The sequence below is a fragment of the Pseudophryne corroboree genome, chromosome 10 (genome assembly GCF_028390025.1).
Source record: "Pseudophryne corroboree isolate aPseCor3 chromosome 10, aPseCor3.hap2, whole genome shotgun sequence".
NCBI classification, from domain to species: Eukaryota; Metazoa; Chordata; class Amphibia; order Anura; family Myobatrachidae; genus Pseudophryne; species Pseudophryne corroboree.
This window is the reverse complement of record NC_086453.1, coordinates 197,538,955-197,559,695: the sequence shown is the minus strand read 5'-3', so window position 1 is coordinate 197,559,695 and position 20,741 is coordinate 197,538,955. Positions and strand designations below refer to the sequence as shown.

The 20,741-nt window shown below is 45.4% G+C and overlaps 1 protein-coding gene across 1 annotated transcript in view; it reads left to right on the top strand.

Annotated features, from left to right (window-relative positions):
* The window catches only part of TMEM88B (transmembrane protein 88B), a 465,170-nt gene extending 447,358 nt beyond the window's left edge, over positions 1-17,812 (top strand). The window contains exon 2 of the mRNA XM_063941871.1: positions 16,435-17,812. Coding sequence (XP_063797941.1) covers positions 16,435-16,704 — 270 coding nt within the window. The 3' untranslated portion in view covers positions 16,705-17,812. The remainder of the gene's footprint in view (positions 1-16,434) is intronic.
* Positions 17,813-20,741: the final 2,929 nt, after the last annotated feature.

The following is a 20,741-nucleotide window of genomic DNA, read 5'->3' as shown; positions in this document are numbered from 1 at the left end:
AAGTGTCTTTTGCCATAGCTGTATCTGTGAATTTATGCTAATGTTAGTATAAGCCCTTCCTCTGGCATACAATTGTGCATGAATGTGCAAGGACTATAATGTCAACTCTGTTGACATGTAGTTAAATGGTTAAACGATACAAGCTGTCTCTTAACTGTGTGTTATTGGCATGACTCAACAGCCACAATGACATCACATATCTGAGTCACCAGCCTTAAAGGTTAGACTGATTAGACTGCAGGTGCATGTTGTTTTCTCTCTGCATATGCCCAAGCCTGTCACTGTGTTATTAGTGTGTCACAGTGCTGTACGATTGTACAGTACTTGGCAAAAGAGAGATTGATACCTTATCATATTGGCTACTGTAGAAAACATACTCTGGTTTTGAATCAACGTTTGGACTAACCTTCTTGCTCACATGTACCTACCATATTGTAGACATCCAATATACTCTGAGTGTCTGGGTTCTTTCTAGGTGTAATTTCTCTGTCAGAGAATGGCTTCCAATGCGAGCAATTAAGCGCATGAGTTCACAATGAGTTCAGCAATACACCCACAACACTGCCATAACATGCCCATAAGACAGTACATCTCTGTGCGTCTGCATAGCTACAGTACCTCTCAGTCACCAACCAGGAATGGCCAATATGTTTCACACACTTTGCCCCTCAATCGCTACTGCCACACTGAGCGTACAGACAGCGAGGTTTCAGGAATTTCACACATGCGCAGTAGTACAAAATTACTCAACTCTGTGAAACTGAGCATTGCATGCAACTCAGAATCCGGCCTAAAATTCACAAGCAATGAAAGCAAAACATAAATTCTAAATAGTGAACCAGAGGTCCCAGGTTATGTCCAGTGTAACCATGATCACCTGAAAAGGAGTCTATAGGTTTACTTACAAAAACTGGTGCCAAGATAGAGTAACAGTGAGGTACCCAGGAAAATGTTCTGAAGTAATCTAATGACTTTTGGAGTTAAGGAATCGGAATCCACCTGAATGATCAGATGGGAGGGTGGAGAAAAATCAAAGGAAATCTAATATGGCATAGTAATAATTTGGCACACAGTGTACTAACTGTAGGACTGACCATCTGATGGGAATCAAAGAGCCTAACAAAGACATTAGAGTAGTTAAGAATGTTGGTTTACGTTCACCAGGGTCATGTATAAATATAAAAACTGCTCACTCATTTTGTTGCAGCTGACAAGTGTCATATCCTTATACCGCAAATTCTCCAAAACTATGCATTAAGTTTCATACATGGAACAAAACTGCAGAGAATACTATGGAGACAGACTGTGGTCTGTAACTACCCCACATTCCCCCAGTTTCCAAACATTCATAGGTCATCAATAATGAGAGGAGAAAACTGAGCACAAAAGTCCGTATACTGCCATTTTGTCTCCTGTTGTATCCATGGATCCAGAGGGAAAGCCAGGCAGGAAGCAGCTGCCAACAGAGAATTTGGTTGGGGAAGAAAGTCCCTAACCAACTAACCACCCTTGTATCCTGAAGGAGCTACTATAGCCTTTGTCATCCAGTGACATAAAATAGACATCTTTGATGTAGGAGAATAAGTAGCATGACATTTTGCAGAACCAAAAAAACAGGATGTAAGATGCATGACAAGAGCCATATCTGTGGTAAGTTTTTTATTGACTTTATCTGTAAATGGGCATGGCTGTATTAATATATGAACTATAATTACCACCAAATATTACCTAAATATCATGCTGCTTTGACTGAGTTATTCCCAGACAACGCTCTCAGTGGTGATATGCCAGCATGCCCACCTTCAAGCTACAACAGGTGCAAGGAGTGCAGCGGATATGGGACCCAGAGCTGAGAGGGGCCCACTTTCCCTGTCACAGTTGCATGTGTTATATACATTTTTCACCATTGCTAGATACATAGGGTTCCTTACAAACTTTTGCCTTGGGGCTTACAATATATTTAGCTATACCCCTGGACCTGCTCATTGTAATGTGGTATAAAATGAACTGAAGGGCATTCTGCTGTTACATAATATGAGCACTGTAATGTGGCACAATATGAAGTGGTGGCTCTATAGTTTGTCATAATATGAACTGGGGTGACTGTAATGTGACATAACATGAACTGGGGGCACTATATGTCATAATGTGAATTAGGGGTACTTGTTGCATAATGTGCACTGGCAGCCCTGCAATGTGATATAATGTGAACTAGGGAACTACTTTAAAAACATAGAATTTAACGGCAGATAAGAACCACTTGGTTACTCTAGTCTACCCATGTATACATGCACACACTAGGATTACATTTTGTCAGGAGCCAATTAACCTACCTGTATGTATTTGGATTGTGAGAGGAAACTGGAGTACTTTGATTCATAAAATAAACTAGGCCACTACTATGGAACATGACATTAACTAGGGCATTACTATGGGGCATAACTTTAACTAGGGCACTGCTATGGGGTATTACATGAACTAGGGCTCTACTAAGGGGCATAACATGAACTAGGGCACTACTATGGTTCAGAAAATAAACTAGGGCACTACTAAGGGGCATAACATGAACTAGGGCACTACTATGGTTAGGGCACTATTATGGGGAATACAATTAACAACTGATGCTGAGTGATGTCTCTCTAGAAGCATTAGAACAGGGAACCCTGCTATGGGGCCCACCGTTCTGGCTGCTAAGTATGGCGAGTGTGGAAATTATCGTAGCATGACTATAACAAGGAGATATGAGTTATTTCTCCTTCGTTACAGCCACGATGAATGAGGCTGACACTTAAAACTGAGAAACAGCAATGAAACAATTGTAAAATATCAACCTGAAGTGATCATGAATACGGACCCTATTCAGTAAGGATTGAAGATTCTGTGGAATCTGCAATACATTTTTTTGCATGCTGGGGGCTGCCCATCACAGGGCGAGGCCGTCCAGCATGCTACCTACCGTGCACCCACTGCGATCATACTGTAATTGCGATCATGACGTGGTTGCAGAAACTGCGGATGCCTCCTACCGGCGCAGACTGGCTGCGACGGCAGGAGTCCCGCCGCCATTCTTTTAATTGGAGCGCTGCTTGTGATGACATGCAGCTGCCCACGAAAATGCCACCAACATGCCCCCGTTTCCCCGACGCCACCGGAAAACACTCAGTCGCCGCCCCGCGAACACCACTGGCAGAGGTTTTTTCAGTTAATGCAATCCAATCACATTAACTACGCGCGCACACGCAGGATAGAACCTGCTCATGAGCAGTGCCACCGCCGGGGTCATTGCAGTCGAATCCATTAGGGATGCGACCTGAATAACCCCCTATGTCCCTTAATCTGAAAGACAAAGAATACAATTTACACTAGGCCACTTGATTTGTTGGAAAAGTAACTAAGTACTTTGCAGTGAAATCTATACTTTGTGGACACACGATGCTGGTTTACACTATGCAGGCTTGCCTACCCTCCCGCATTCAGTGGGAGGCTCCCGTTTGTTAATTAACCCTCCCGCTGCCCCGCAAACCTTGCCATGCCTCCCGGATTTTACAGGTCCTGCTGAAAATATGAACTGCGCATGCTTGAGTCCAAAAATGCCGGGGAGCCTGCACGGGATGGGAGATGCCACTGATGTCAATGGTGGTAGCGGTGGCTGACTGTCCTGAAGAGGCAGTGTGAGCAGAGGATCTTCACTGCAGCCAGCCTCAGTGCGGGATAGAGCAGCAGAAGCTTCGGGCAGAGACCGGGAGCTGCACTGTGTGAGACCCGAAGAGGTGGGGGGTTAGCAATGCAGGGAGTTGCTGTGACGGATAACAGCAGTCTCAATGCCCTTCCGTGCCCATCCCCCTGGCTTGGTCTCCCCTTCCTGACCCCCATCAAATACGGAAATATATTTATTTTACCTGGGCCCCGCCCCCTCCCGCGATCCCTTTCTTCCCCTCAGAGGAAGGAAAACATTTTCTTCCTGGTACAGCAGCAGCAGGAAGCCGAAGCTCCGCCCCTCTCACAGGCCCTACCCCTCCCGCCGCCCGTGATTTCCTCCCCTCCACCCGCAACTATGAGGATCCAGCACAGAGCTCCTGCAGGTAAGAGCTCTCTGTGCTCACCATCTTCAAACAAATATATTAGCATGACAAGCCTACAAAGCATCATCATTTTGTTACTATGGGCCTGTTATTTTTCCTTTAAATTGACACTATGGGAGGTATCCAATTAGGTGTGTTTACCGGATCGAAATGGCTGGATATTGCAATTTTTGACCAATGGTCATTATCGCAGTATCCGCAATCGCGCAAAAACACATGGGATCAGGGATAAGTACCCGATCCCATGTGTTATCGCGGCTCCGTCAGCCGCTTATCGCGGATTTTGCTTCAGGTGGCTGAGGCATCCGAAGCATAATCAGCGATAAGTGCCGGCATCAGGGGGAGGAGCGAGCCACATTGGGGCTAATAGGATAGCCCCCAGCGATACAGTTACCTGCGGTCATTGACATGGCTAATTGGATACCCTCTTATGTGTTAGGTCTGAAATCTACCCAGTTTCCTAATTGTGTCCTTGAAGTCTGACATCCCTGACACAGGATAGGGCACTAAGTAACTTACACAGCACATACCGGCAGGTCCGGCGACAGGGGGGTACAAAGTGTACACCCGTCCCAGGCCCCAAAGTTAAGGAGGACCCCGTGGTTCAGGGGGCATACACAAAACATTGCTGCAGTGTGATAATCTGACCACGCCGGCAGCCAGTCCAGCACGGCTCAAATAGGCTATAAAGAAATAAATATATCAATCCGGCTAGTGTACCCCATCACCTCCCTCGGTTACCCCATCAACTGATCTGATCCATGTTCTAAAGACCCCGCCCGTTCCTGCCACTCAACTCGGAGCTGCTTCCCAGGGTCGTCTCTAAGTGGGTTTCACAGTGCCTGACAGGGGAGGATGGTCCGTCTTTGCCCCGTTGTAACAGCCAAGGCCGCCTCCTTTCCGGAGCTGCAGATGGAAGTCAGCGTCACCAGACCCACACTGCACGGACAGCGGAGATCACCGGCAGTTTTATGAAGAATTCAGTACTTAAATATACTTAGTTTAGGGACTGTTAAGGGGTATGATAGCCGCACTGTATCTCACCGGCAGTGCAGCACCTCCGCGCTTCACTGTCCTCTCAGAAAGTCTCTCTAATGATCGATCCTGTCCTCCTTTTATCTTTTATTTTACCTCTGTGAGGGAGATTATTAATTAACTATAACTTCCCTCTGTGAGGGCAATATACATCTTTAATACACCCCGCCAGGAGGGGCACCCATTAACAAAAAAATTATAAACTTCAGGGTATTTTAACAGTTTTATATCAATTTGCTAACACCACAATTCTAATACCTCAACAGCAAACAGGGCATTACACACACACACACACACACACACACACACACACACACACACACACACACACATAAATACAGTATATACACTGCTCAAAAAAATAAAGGGAACACTTAAACAACACATCCTAGATCTGAATGAATGAAATATTCTTATTAAATACTTTGTTCTTTACATAGTTGAATGTGCTGACAACAAAATCACACAAAAAATATCAATGGAAATCAAATTTATTAACCCATTGAGGTCTGGATTTGGAGTCACACTCAAAATTAAAGTGGAAAAACACACTACAGGGCTGATCCAACTTTGATTTAATGTCCTTAAAACAAGTCAAAATGAGTCTCAGTAGTGTGTGTGGCCTCCACGTGCCTGTATGACCTCCCTACAATGCCTAGGCAAGCTCCTGATGAGGTGGCGGATGGTCTCCTGAGGGATCTCCTCCCAGACCTGGACTAAAGCATCCGCCAACTCCGCCAACTCCTGGACAGTCTGTGGATGGAGTGAGGCATGATGTCCCAGATGTGCGCAATTGGATTCAGGTCTGGGGAACGGGCGGGCCAGTCCATAGCATCAAAGCCTTCATCTTGCAGGAACTGCTGACACACCCCAGCCACATGAGGTCTAACATTGTCTTGCATTAGGAGGAACCCAGGGCCAACCGCACCAGCATATTGTCTCACAAGGGGTCTGAGGATCTCATCTCGGTACCTAATGGCAGTCAGGCTACCTCTGGCGAGCACATGGAGGGCTGTGCGGCCCCCCAAAGAAATGCCACCCCACACCATTACTGACCCACTGCCAAACCGGTCATGCTGGAGGATGTTGCAGGCAGCAGAACGTTCTCCTTGGCGTCTCCAGACTCTGTCACATCTGTCACATGTGCTCAGTGAGAACCTGCTATCATCTGTGAAGAGCACTGGGCGCCAGTGGTGAATTTGCCAATCTTGGTGTTCTCTGGCAAATGCAAAACGTCCTGTACGGCGTTGGGCTGTAAGCACAACCCCCACCTGTGGACGTCGGGCCCTCATACCACCCTCATGGAGTCTGTTTCCGTAGTTGCCGGTCACAATACCGCCAACTACGTTCCGCCCCTATCAGAATCCCAACAGTCGGCAATGCTGACTAACAGGGACTACTCCCACTGGTGGGTGTCCATGGCACCCATAGAGTGGGAATAGAACTGTGGCAAGCAAAGCTCGCCACTGAGCCCACAAAGGTCTTTGTTGCGCTCGCCCCCCCGCCGGTAATCTGATTGCCGAGGTCGGTATGGTGACTGGCAGTCTCCCAACCACGGGTCACACGATACCAACCCATAGGCGATGTAGTCCGCATCCCAACATTCAGGATGCCAATGGTCACAATACTGACAGTGGCATCCCGACACATTCCGCCAGTTGGCATTAGGTTTAGAGTGAGACTGCCGGGAAGGGGGTGTGGGGTGTGGTGGAATAGGGTCAGGCTGTGGAAAGGAGGGGTTAAAGTTAGGCTGTTAGGGGTTAAGCTGTGGGACAGTTGGATGGAAGGGTGTGGGACGGGGGGGTTAGTGTTAGGCTGTGGGAGGGAAGAGTAATAGGCCCTACACACTGGGCGATATCACTCAAAGATATGAATGATCTCGTTCATTAATGAACGAGATACCGTTCATATCTTTGAGTGTGGAGGCACAAGCGATGAACGATGCGCGGCCCCACGCTCGTTCATCGCTGGTGCCCCGTCGGCTCTGCATGCAGGCCAATTGGACGATCTCGTCCATATTTGCCTGCACTTCTATGGAGCCAAGTGACGGTGGAAGTGAAGAAACTTCACTCCCCCCGTCACTGCCCCCCCGCCGCCGCATCACCCGTCAGCCTTATCCGCCGTCGGGCAGCTCGGCGATGGATTGGTCAAAGTGTAGGGCCCTTTAGGGTTAGGCACTAGGAGGAGGGTTAGGGTTAGGCTGCTGATGGGAAGAGTTAGGGTTAGGCACTATGGGGAGGGTTAGGCTGCGGGAGGGGAGGTCATGGTTAGGCATTAGGAGGAGGTTTAGGCTGTGGATGGGGAGGGTTAGGCTGTAGGAGAGGGAGGTTAGGGTCAGGCTGCGGGAGGGATAGTTTAGGGGGAGGTTTATTGTGCAGTGCTTTTGGCTAATTACTATTTTTAAGGAGAATTCTTCATTGGATAAGGGTCACAGCTCTCTTCTTTAATTGTGTACTGTACTCTTTCTTATATAGTCCTACTTATCCGGACTATTGGTTGGACTTTCAAAGACACTTTTTTTTTTCAAGTGAACCTGATTAGACATTCTATATTTGTATAACTTGCAGTGGTCACAAATGTGTTAATTGGTTGCAACCATGTATCATACAACTGTTTTGATGGATGGGAATATGTTACATGTTGCATTGTAACTCTTTCAATTTTTTTATAGATTAATCTTGTTCAGGTACCAGTGGTTTACATCCGTTTAATACATTTAAGTTGTTTTGATGTGTAAATAAATTGCTATATCTACTTATAATAATTAGAGATGAGCGGGTTCGGTTTCTCTGAATCCGAACCCGCACGAACTTCATGTTTTTTTTCACGGGTCCGAGCGACTCGGATCTTCCCGCCTTGCTCGGTTAACCCGAGCGCGCCCGAACGTCATCATGACGCTGTCGGATTCTCGCGAGACTCGGATTCTATATAAGGAGCCGCGCGTCGCCGCCATTTTCACACGTGCATTGAGATTGATAGGGAGAGGACGTGGCTGGCGTCCTCTCCATTTAGATTAGGAGAGAGAGAGAGAGATTGACCTGAGGCTGATACTGTAGAAGAGAGTGCAGAGTTTAGTGACTGACCACAGTGACCACCAGCAGTGCAGTTGTTTTATTTAATATATCCGTTCTCTGCCTGAAAAAAACGGTACACACAGTGACTCAGTCACATACCATATCTGTGTGCACTGCTCAGCCCAGTGTGCTGCATGCCTGCATCATCTATGTATATATTATATATCTGACTGTGCTCAGCTCACATAGCTTATAATTGTGGGGGAGACTGGGGAGCACTGCAGTGCCAGTTATAGGTTATAGCAGGAGCCAGGAGTACAAGACAGTCACATACCATATCTGTGTGCACTGCTCAGCCCAGTGTGCTGCATCTGCATCATCTATGTATATATTATATATCTGACTGTGCTCAGCTCACACAGCTTATAATTGTGGGGGAGACTGGGGAGCACTGCAGTGCCAGTTATAGGTTATAGCAGGAGCCAGGAGTACATATTATATTAAAATTAAACAGTGCACACTTTTGCTGCAGGAGTGCCACTGCCAGTGTGACTGACCAGTGACCTGACCACACTGACCACCAGTATAGTTAGTAGTATACTATATTGTGATTGCCTGAAAAAGTTAAACACTCGTCGTGTGACTTCACTTGTGTGGTGTTTTTTTTTTTAATTCTATAAAAAACTCATTCTGCTGACAGACAGTGTCCAGCAGGTCCGTCATTATATAATATATATACCTGTCCGGCTGCAGTAGTGATATATATATATTTTTTATATCATTATTTATCATCCAGTCGCAGCAGACACAGTACGGTAGTTCACGGCTGTAGCTACCTCTGTGTCGGCACTCGGCAGTCCATCCATAATTGTATTCCACCTACCCGTGGTTTTTTTTTCTTTCTTCTTTATACATACATACTACTACATCTCTTTATCAACCAGTCTATATTAGCAGCAGACACAGTACAGTACGGTAGTTCACGGCTGTGGCTACCTCTGTGTCGGCACTCGGCAGTCCGTCCATAATTGTATACCACCTAACCGTGGTTTTTTTTTCTTTCTTCTTTATACATACATACTACGACATCTCTTTATCAACCAGTCTATATTAGCAGCAGACACAGTACAGTACGGTAGTTCACGGCTGTGGCTACCTCTGTGTCGGCACTCGGCAGTCCGTCCATAATTGTATACCACCTAACCGTGGTTTTTTTTTCTTTCTTCTTCATACATACATACTACGACATCTCTTTATCAACCAGTCTATATTAGCAGCAGACACAGTACAGTACGGTAGTTCACGGCTGTGGCTACCTCTGTGTCGGCACTCGGCAGTCCGTCCATAATTGTATACCACCTAACCGTGGTTTTTTTTTCTTTCTTCTTTATACATACATACTACGACATCTCTTTATCAACCAGTCTATATTAGCAGCAGACACAGTACAGTACGGTAGTTCACGGCTGTGGCTACCTCTGTGTCGGCACTCGGCAGTCCGTCCATAATTGTATACCACCTAACCGTGGTTTTTTTTTCTTTCTTCTTCATACATACATACTATGACATCTCTTTATCAACCAGTCTATATTAGCAGCAGACACAGTACAGTACGGTAGTTCACGGCTGTGGCTACCTCTGTGTCGGCACTCGGCAGTCCGTCCATAATTGTATACCACCTACCCGTGGTTTTTTTTTCTTTCTTCTTCATACATACATACTACTACATCTCTTTATCAACCAGTCTATATTAGCAGCAGACACAGTACAGTACGGTAGTTCACGGCTGTGGCTACCTCTGTGTCGGCACTCGGCAGTCCGTCCATAATTGTATACCACCTACCCGTGGTTTTTTTTTCTTTCTTCTTCATACATACATACTGCTACATCTCTTTATCAACCAGTCTATATTAGCAGCAGACACAGTACAGTACGGTAGTTCACGGCTGTGGCTACCTCTGTGTCGGCACTCGGCAGTCCGTCCATAATTGTATACCACCTACCCGTGGTTTTTTTTTCTTTCTTCTTCATACATACATACTACGACATCTCTTTATCAACCAGTCTATATTAGCAGCAGACACAGTACAGTACGGTAGTTAACGGCTGTGGCTACCTCTGTGTCGGCACTCGGCAGTCCGTCCATAATTGTATACCACCTAACCGTGGTTTTTTTTTCTTTCTTCTTCATACATACATACTACGACATCTCTTTATCAACCAGTCTATATTAGCAGCAGACACAGTACGGTAGTTCACGGCTGTAGCTACCTCTGTGTCGGCACTCGGCAGTCCGTCCATAATTGTATACTAGTATCCATCCATCTCCATTGTTTACCTGAGGTGCCTTTTAGTTGTGCCTATTAAAATATGGAGAACAAAAATGTTGAGGTTCCAAAATTAGGGAAAGATCAAGATCCACTTCCACCTCGTGCTGAAGCTGCTGCCACTAGTCATGGCCGAGACGATGAAATGCCAGCAACGTCGTCTGCCAAGGCCGATGCCCAATGTCATAGTACAGAGCATGTCAAATCCAAAACACCAAATATCAGTAAAAAAAGTACTCCAAAACCTAAAATAAAATTGTCGGAGGAGTAGCGTAAACTTGCCAATATGCCATTTACCACAGTGGCAAGGAACGGCTGAGGCCCTGGCCTATGCTCATGGCTAGTGGTTCAGCTTCACATGAGGATGGAGGCACTCAGCCTCTCGCTAGAAAAATGAAAAGACTCAAGCTGGCAAAAGCAGTAGCACCGCAAAGAACTGTGCGTTCTTCGAAATCCCAAATCCACAAGGAGAGTCCAATAGTGTCGGTTGCGATGCCTGACCTTCCCAACACTGGACGTGAAGAGCATGCGCCTTCCACCATTTGCACGCCCCCTGCAAGTGCTGGAAGGAGCACCCGCAGTCCAGTTCCTGATAGTCAGATTGAAGATGTCAGTGTTGAAGTACACCAGGATGAGGAGGATATGGGTGTTGCTGGCGCTGGGGAGGAAATTGACCAGGAGGATTCTGATGGTGAGGTGGTTTGTTTAAGTCAGGCACCCGGGGAGACACCTGTTGTCCGTGGGAGGAATATGGCCGTTGACATGCCTGGTGAAAATACCAAAAAAATCAGCTCTTCGGTGAGGAACTATTTCAACAGAAATGCGGACAACAGGTGTCAAGCCGTGTGTTCCCTTTGTCAAGCTGTAATAAGTAGGGGTAAGGACGTTAACCACCTCGGAACATCCTCCCTTATACGTCACCTGCAGCGCATTCATAATAAGTCAGTGACAAGTTCAAAAACTTTGGGTGACAGCGGAAGCAGTCCACTGACCAGTAAATCCCTTCCTCTTGTAACCAAGCTCACGCAAACCACCCCACCAACTCCCTCAGTGTCAATTTCCTCCTTCCCCAGGAATGCCAATAGTCCTGCAGGCAATGTCACTGGCAATTCTGACGAGTCCTCTCCTGCCTGGGATTCCTCCGATGCATCCTTGCGTGTAACGCCTACTGCTGCTGGCGCTGCTGTTGTTGCTGCTGGGAGTCGATGGTCATCCCAGAGGGGAAGTCGTAAGCCCACTTGTACTACTTCCAGTAAGCAATTGACTGTTCAACAGTCATTTGCGAGGAAGATGAAATATCACAGCAGTCATCCTGCTGCAAAGCGGATAACTGAGGCCTTGACAACTATGTTGGTGTTAGACGTGCGTCCGGTATCCGCCGTTAGTTCACAGGGAACTAGACAATTTATTGAGGCAGTGTGCCCCCGTTACCAAATACCATCTAGGTTCCACTTCTCTAGGCAGGCGATACCGAGAATGTACACGGACCTCAGAAAAAAACTCACCAGTGTCCTAAAAAATGCAGTTGTACCCAATGTCCACTTAACCACGGACATGTGGACAAGTGGAGCAGGGCAGGGTCAGGACTATATGACTGTGACAGCCCACTGGGTAGATGTATGGACTCCCGCCGCAAGAACAGCAGCGGCGGCACCAGTAGCAGCATCTCGCAAACGCCAACTCTTTCCTAGGCAGGCTACGCTTTGTATCACCGGTTTCCAGAATACGCACACAGCTGAAAACCTCTTACGGCAACTGAGGAAGATCATCGCGGAATGGCTTACCCCAATTGGACTCTCCTGTGGATTTGTGGCATCGGACAACGCCAGCAATATTGTGTGTGCATTAAATATGGGCAAATTCCAGCACGTCCCATGTTTTGCACATACCTTGAATTTGGTGGTGCAGAATTATTTAAAAAACGACAGGGGCGTGCAAGAGATGCTGTCGGTGGCCAGAAAAATTGCGGGACACTTTCGGCGTACAGGCACCACATACAGAAGACTGGAGCACCACCAAAAACTACTGAACCTGCCCTGCCATCATCTGAAGCAAGAAGTGGTAACGAGGTGGAATTCAACCCCCTATATGCTTCAGAGGTTGGAGGAGCAGCAAAAGGCCATTCAAGCCTATACAATTGAGCACGATATAGGAGGTGGAATGCACCTGTCTCAAGCGCAGTGGAGAATGATTTCAACGTTGTGCAAGGTTCTGATGCCCTTTAAACTTGCCACACGTGAAGTCAGTTCAGACACTGCCAGCCTGAGTCAGGTCATTCCCCTCATCAGGCTTTTGCAGAAGAAGCTGGAGGCATTGAAGGAGGAGCTAACACGGAGCGATTCCGCTAGGCATGTGGGACTTGTGGATGGAGCCCTTAATTCGCTTAACAAGGATTCACGGGTGGTCAATCTGTTGAAATCAGAGCACTACATTTTGGCCACCGTGCTCGATCCTAGATTTAAAGCCTACCTTGGATCTCTCTTTCCGGCAGACACAGGTCTACAGGGGTTGAAAGACCTGCTCGTGAGAAAATTGTCAAGTCAAGCGGAACGCGACCTGTCAACATCTCCTCCTTCACATTCTCCCGCAACTGGGGGTGCGAGGAAAAGGCTCAGAATTCCGAGCCCACCCGCTGGCGGTGATGCAGGGCAGTCTGGAGCGACTGCTGATGCTGACATCTGGTCCGGACTGAAGGACCTGACAACGATTACGGACATGTCGTCTACTGTCACTGCATATGATTCTCTCACCATTGAAAGAATGGTGGAGGATTATATGAGTGACCGCATCCAAGTAGGCACGTCACGCAGTCCATACTTATACTGGCAGGAAAAAGAGGCAATTTGGAGGCCATTGCACAAACTGGCTTTATTCTACCTAAGTTGCCCTCCCACAAGTGTGTACTCCGAAAGAGTGTTTAGTGCCGCCGCTCACCTTGTCAGCAATCGGCGTACGAGGTTACATCCAGAAAATGTGGAGAAGATGATGTTCATTAAAATGAATTATAATCAATTCCTCCGCGGAGACATTGACCAGCAGCAATTGCCTCCACAAAGTACACAGGGAGCTGAGATGGTGGATTCCAGTGGGGACGAATTGATAATCTGTGAGGAGGGGGATGTACACGGTGATATATCGGAGGGTGATGATGAGGTGGACATCTTGCCTCTGTAGAGCCAGTTTGTGCAAGGAGAGATTAATTGCTTCTTTTTTGGGGGGGGTCCAAACCAACCCGTCATATCAGTCACAGTCGTGTGGCAGACCCTGTCACTGAAATGATGGGTTGGTTAAAGTGTGCATGTCCTGTTTTGTTTATACAACATAAGGGTGGGTGGGAGGGCCCAAGGACAATTCCATCTTGCACCTCTTTTTTCTTTTATTTTTCTTTGCGTCATGTGCTGTTTGGGGAGGGTTTTTTGGAAGGGACATCCTGCGTGACACTGCAGTGCCACTCCTAAATGGGCCCGGTGTTTGTGTCGGCCACTAGGGTCGCTAATCTTACTCACACAGTCAGCTACCTCATTGCGCCTCTTTTTTTCTTTGCGTCATGTGCTGATTGGGGAGGGTTTTTTGGAAGGGACATCCTGCGTGACACTGCAGTGCCACTCCTAAATGGGCCCGGTGTTTGTGTCGGCCACTAGGGTCGCTAATCTTACTCACACAGTCAGCTACCTCATTGCGCCTCTTTTTTTCTTTGCGTCATGTGCTGATTGGGGAGGGTTTTTTGGAAGGGACATCCTGCGTGACACTGCAGTGCCACTCCTAAATGGGCCCGGTGTTTGTGTCGGCCACTAGGGTCGCTAATCTTACTCACACAGTCAGCTACCTCATTGCGCCTCTTTTTTTCTTTGCGTCATGTGCTGATTGGGGAGGGTTTTTTGGAAGGGACATCCTGCGTGACACTGCAGTGCCACTCCTAAATGGGCCCGGTGTTTGTGTCGGCCACTAGGGTCGCTAATCTTACTCACACAGTCAGCTACCTCATTGCGCCTCTTTTTTTCTTTGCGTCATGTGCTGATTGGGGAGGGTTTTTTGGAAGGGACATCCTGCGTGACACTGCAGTGCCACTCCTAAATGGGCCCGGTGTTTGTGTCGGCCACTAGGGTCGCTAATCTTACTCACACAGTCAGCTACCTCATTGCGCCTCTTTTTTTCTTTGCGTCATGTGCTGATTGGGGAGGGTTTTTTGGAAGGGACATCCTGCGTGACACTGCAGTGCCACTCCTAAATGGGCCCGGTGTTTGTGTCGGCCACTAGGGTCGCTAATCTTACTCACACAGTCAGCTACCTCATTGCGCCTCTTTTTTTCTTTGCGTCATGTGCTGATTGGGGAGGGTTTTTTGGAAGGGACATCCTGCGTGACACTGCAGTGCCACTCCTAGATGGGCCAGGTGTTTGTGTCGGCCACTAGTGTCGCTTAGCTTAGTCATCCAGCGACCTTGGTGCAAATTTTAGGACTAAAAATAATATTGTGAGGTGTGAGGTATTCAGAATAGACTGAAAATGAGTGGAAATTATGGTTTTTGAGGTTAATAATAATATGGGATCAAAATGACCCCCAAATTCTATGATTTAAGCTGTTTTTTAGTGTTTTTTTAAAAAAACACCCGAATCCAAAACACACCCGAATCCGACAAAAAAAATTCGGTGAGGTTTTGCCAAAACGCGGTCGAACCCAAAACACGGCCGCGGAACCGAACCCAAAACCAAAACACAAAACCCGAAAAATTTCAGGCGCTCATCTCTAATAATAATAGAGCTGAATTTGCTTTTACTTGGTTCTTATGTAAATGTCAGCGCTGCTTAAATTCTTTGTTTTGTTGTTACCATTTATTAGGGCTGGCACCCTTTGAAGCAGCTGCTATATAAGTATATATTGTTGTGTGCCTGGAATTATTTCATATCTTCTAGTGTGTAGCATAAGCGGAGGCTAGTGTGCTTGGTGGCAGTGTGAGCCGCAGTGGTGGCCTCTTCTCCCCCCACAGTGGCCTGTTAAAATTTAAGGGAATTAAGTAAACCAGAACTGCATAATAGGGTCCGTAGTGGTTGGGCAGGAGAATGGGAAGAGACTGGGTGCTGGGTGTCACAGGCATTAGCTGCACTCTGAAAGGGCACTCACTGACAGTGATCCATGGCTATCAGTGAGTGCTCTCTCTGGGGGCAGGCAATGCCTGTGACACTTAGCACCCATTTACTTCCCTTTCATCTGCCAGCACTTGGGTCTTGGGTTACTGTACAAATGAAGCCAAGCTCACAGTGGCCCATCTTAAATTTAATAAATGTTATTTATACACTTGTATATGCAAGTTCTCATTTACTGTGTATAAGTTACCAGGGTCATTACAGGAGGGAGCAAAGGATGATTTTTAAATAAAATTATGTTACCTCACCAGTCCATTGGTGGAGCTAGATACACACTTTGGGTGGTACATGACACGCCCCCTCAACGGGTCACTGCACATTCTGCTCCGACTTGCAATCTCCCTGAAATTAGTTTTCAAAAGTGGGCAAGTATGACACTATGTCCTAGGCAAGATACTGTATATCAAACTAAAGAGGACAGGTGGAGAAATTGCCATAGCAACAAATTAGCCTCTAACTATCATTTTATAGATGTACTTAATAGATGATAACTAAAAGGTGATTGGGCGATACTGGCAATTATTTCACTTGTTCTCTTTAGAATGTTTGATACATCTCCCCCCCTACTGGAGTTGTCAATAGATGTACATAATTAGGGGCTCATTTATCAATGAGTGATGCACCACATTGTGAATGATAATGCAGCCAATCAGCTCCTAACTGTTATGTGTTTGAAAAATGACACCTGAGAGCTGATTGGCTGGAGCACCATTTATCATATGCAACAAGCTTTATCATTCACAAGTTTTATCACTCGTTGATAAATAGGCCCCTATGTGTGTGAATGTGGATAGATTGACCATCTAACATGCATTGTTTGTATGTCTTACACAGGTCCTTCATTCTAATGCCTCCTACTGCAAGACCCTACTAGATGACAACAGCTCTTCTGCTCTCATAATCCTTGGTTTTGTTATGATGTCTCCTCTCATCGTGCTGGCTATGGCTGTGTACTGTGGTCTTGCCCGACGCCTGCGACTCTTCATGCTCTTTCAGCCTTACACCAGAGCCCTATACAAGGGAGTGCGATGGAGGTGGTATGACGAGGGAGGGATATGTAGCTGCGTCAGGGAATGGAACAATCATGTCAAAGCTTGGGTATAACTGCTTGTAACACTACTGGCAGCAATCTATATTTGATGTCCATACAAATGCTCCATGGAAGCTAGAAGAGCTACGTCCTCAGCTGATAGAACATCAAATGAACTTGAGCCTGTTGGAATCTGCATTGGTACATTGAAATAAAAAACAAAAACTGTTTAATTTGCTATAGAACCAGCCTCACTTCCATAGTAACCTGAAGTTTTGTGATGACCTTATATTGTTGTACACTATATACATTAGAATATAATTATTTATTTTATTATATTTGCAATATGACCAACTGGTGTTAGATCTGTATGTAGATAATAAATAATTTACACCCAAAGTCAATGTCATTGTACTGGATTCAGCCGTTTCCGGGAGGTGTACTAAACAGTGATAAGAGTGAAGAAATGAGCCAGTGGAGAAGTTGCCCATGGCAACCAATCAGCAGCTCTGTATAATTTTATAGTATGCAAATTAGAAATGTTACATCAGTGCTGATTGGTTGTCATGGGTAATCTCTCCACTGACTCACTTCTCCCCTCTAATCACTGCTTAGTACATCTTCTACATCAAGGAGAGGCACCTAAGTCACTGTGACTATAGCTGGGCTACATACCCATGATCCTCAGCTAAGAACAGCTGAGCATCAAAGCAAATGTAGTTAGGTGTCACTTGTTTCCTACTCATGATGTATAAAATACATTTCCTGATTTAAACAGTGTATTCCAGTATTTATTGAATGTTATTTACACTGTAATTAGTCATTTACAGTGGTAGATTCTGGCTGATCCAGCATCGGTTAATAAGGGATCTTTATATTTGTTTTGTATTTTAAATACAGTATACAGTATGTTAAACATGTTTGTAACAAATACACATAGAAATGGCACACATGATAAATTGTACTAATGTGAATTTAGCACTAAAAGTGATCATTAGTTTTATCCACAGATATACTAGCACAGATGTCTTTAGATTGTACGGTGTGAGCAGGGCCTTCTTACCTCTTTGCCTGTATGTTATTGCCTAGTCTTGTTTTATTATTATTTTTCAACTGTAAAGCGCAAAGGAATATGCTGGCGCTATATAAGTAACTGGTAATAAATAAAGAAATAATCATTCACTCATTTCATAATATTATTTCTAAGCCCCCATGCTATACACACTCATGGCCTAATGAATCCTTTACTGTAAAGGCCTTCACACACGGCATGATGCAAGTGACAGGGCCCGCCATGCCGATTGGGGGGGGGGATGTAATGGGGCCATGCTGTATTCAGCAGCACGACATCGTTCTCCATCTCAGATCTTTCTGGATGTTCAAAAGACCTGAGGAGATGACCAAAGACGCGCAGGTGCGCTCATCACATCGATGCCATGCCCACACACAGTTTTTAAACAATATGTCATTCCAATCGAACATATATTGTTACCGTGTGTGGGCACCTGTCTCACTGGGGGCTGTCGAATTAGCCCCGATAAGCCGGTGGTTATCCCCAATGCTGGCACTTATCGGGATTATGCTTTACGAGCCTCAGGCCGTGAAGCATAATCCGTGATAAGTGCCCTTTTAAGTGCCCCTTTTACTCACTGCCCACGTGACTCAGGCTGTGAAACATAATTAGTTACACAGAGGCTGATTGTGTGTTGCACATAATGTGGGCACAATTCTGGATGCCTGCAGAGATTGCAAGTCCTATGCAAATATTTACCCATTATTCTGAGTTAGACTCATCTATGCGACTGCACCACCCCCAGCCTCCTTCCACGAAAGCAGGCGTCCTCGCTAGTAATGGCACTTGGACCTCTCCCATGCTTGGTGCAGAAGAGGCACTCTGCATATGCACATTCAGACTAGAGGTCACAACTTTAGCTACATGCGCATGACATAGCCACAGCTTGCTTCTCTTACATACCAATGCTCTGTTACTGCCCAGTTACCACTCAGTAATGCTCACTGAGCCATCGAGGAGAAGTGACTGTAATGTGTCTGACTCAATATCACTCGTAGTTGCTCATAGCAACAACCATGAGTCCACCGTATCTCAGATTTAAGCTATAAATACAATATATTAATTTAAGGCATTCTATAAAAATAAATACACAAATACAGTGCATACTATATATCTGCTGGTCATCCGGTTAGCCCACAGAATAGCAGTCTCCTGCTCCTATAACACACTGCTGTGACCCAGCTGCTGCCAAATTCTATGTAATCACACACTAGCTAGCTACAGTATGTGAGTATAGGAGATTATAGGATACTGTAGTCTCATTTATATATATTTTTTAAAATATTTGTGATATTAAATAATGATCACGTTAAAAAACGTATTTTGTTGTAATTATATATATATATATCAAATTAAGTGATAGCTTCCTTTACTTGCTACACCAAGGTATTATATCTGCCAAACATTTCCTCTATAACACATATAATACATGTGGAAACACATTGAGAGAAGGCCAGCAACTTGTTTACATCTAAGAAATATAATGACAATAGAGCCATATACAGCCTTCTATTTCAGAGCATGGACTTCTATAGAACATAACAGGTCAATGCTACAGCAGAGCGACAACTCTTTGTATCCATTGACTTTGTACATCAACCAGCAGATATGATACAGAAATAGACTGAGATGAGACGTTGTCTGTTCGAGCTCTTCACAACTTTATGCTTCAGATACTGCACACAAGAAGATAAAAGCCTAGGAAAAAGGCATCATCATCACCTATATGAAATAAAAGGCACATGTTTGTTTCCACTCACTTGTCACAGTGACATATGAGCTCAAAGTTCAAAGGTTTAAATGTATAATAGATAAATGTAAATACACATGTGTAGGTTGGTCAAATTGTGCAATCACTAAATTTTGCCATCTTGAGAGTGTTTGGGTGTAGTAGAAAATTAAAAGATTCCCCTAAGTGACTGGATCTGACAAGTTGGTATAAGTTTACAAAATTAAGTGGTTGATCTATCAAGCAGTGAAATAGAGGAGATGTGGACTAGTGGAGTAAATGTCCAAGGCAACCAATCAGATTCTACCTATCATTTTATAGAGTGGACGTGATAAATGCTACCTTGAAGCTAATTGGTCACTATGAGCAACTTCTCCACTGGTTTACTTTTCCATCCTTTTCACTGCTTGATACATCAGCCCCTATTTACTCATTACTTCTGTTAATACTTGTTTTGTATTTTTACATTTTTTTTTCCAGAATTGATTAAAAGAAATACAATACCAGAAGGTAACTTAATATTCCTGCATGATGTTTGGGCTTGTTGCAGTGTCTATATAGGCAGGAGTGCCAAAAAAGGAATGGGGGAGAGGGATATAGTGGGATACGGAGAGGTAGTGGGAGAGGGGGGAGGGGGTGATGAGAGAGGCAGTAAGTGACAGGGAGAGGGTGAAATGGAGGATGATGCATTAAGTGCACTATTAATAATATAAAAATTCCCCTAAATGACGGGGAAGGGGGGGGGGGGGACGACAACTTACCTTGGTGTCCCATCTCCTGAATCCGCCTATGAGTCTACTTGACTATAGTAGGCTTGATTCTAATTTAGAAAGCAGACACATCTAGTGATAACTTATGAACTGTGAAAGCGATAGACAATACATACGCACCTTGATTGAGGCTTTGGCCAAGGTAAATTATATGGTTCCATGAAATGGGTATTTTGTGAGTGGCAACTGTGTGGCTACCTTCTGGTCGCACATAAGAGAGCCAATTTATGCTCATGCACCCAAAGTTCTATTATAGGGGATAATTCTGAGTTGATCGCAGCAGCAAGTTTGTTAGCAGTTGGGCAAAACCATGTGCACTGCAGGGGAAGCAGATATAACATGTGCAGAGAGAGTTAGATTTGGGTGGGTTATTTTGTTTCTGTGCAGGGTAAATACTGGCTGCTTTATTTTTACACTGCAATTTAGATTTCAGATTGAACACACCACACCCAAATCTAACTCTCTCTGCACGTGTTATATCTGCCCCCCCCCCCTCCCTCCGCAGTGCACATGGTTTTGCCCAACTGCTAACAAAGTTCC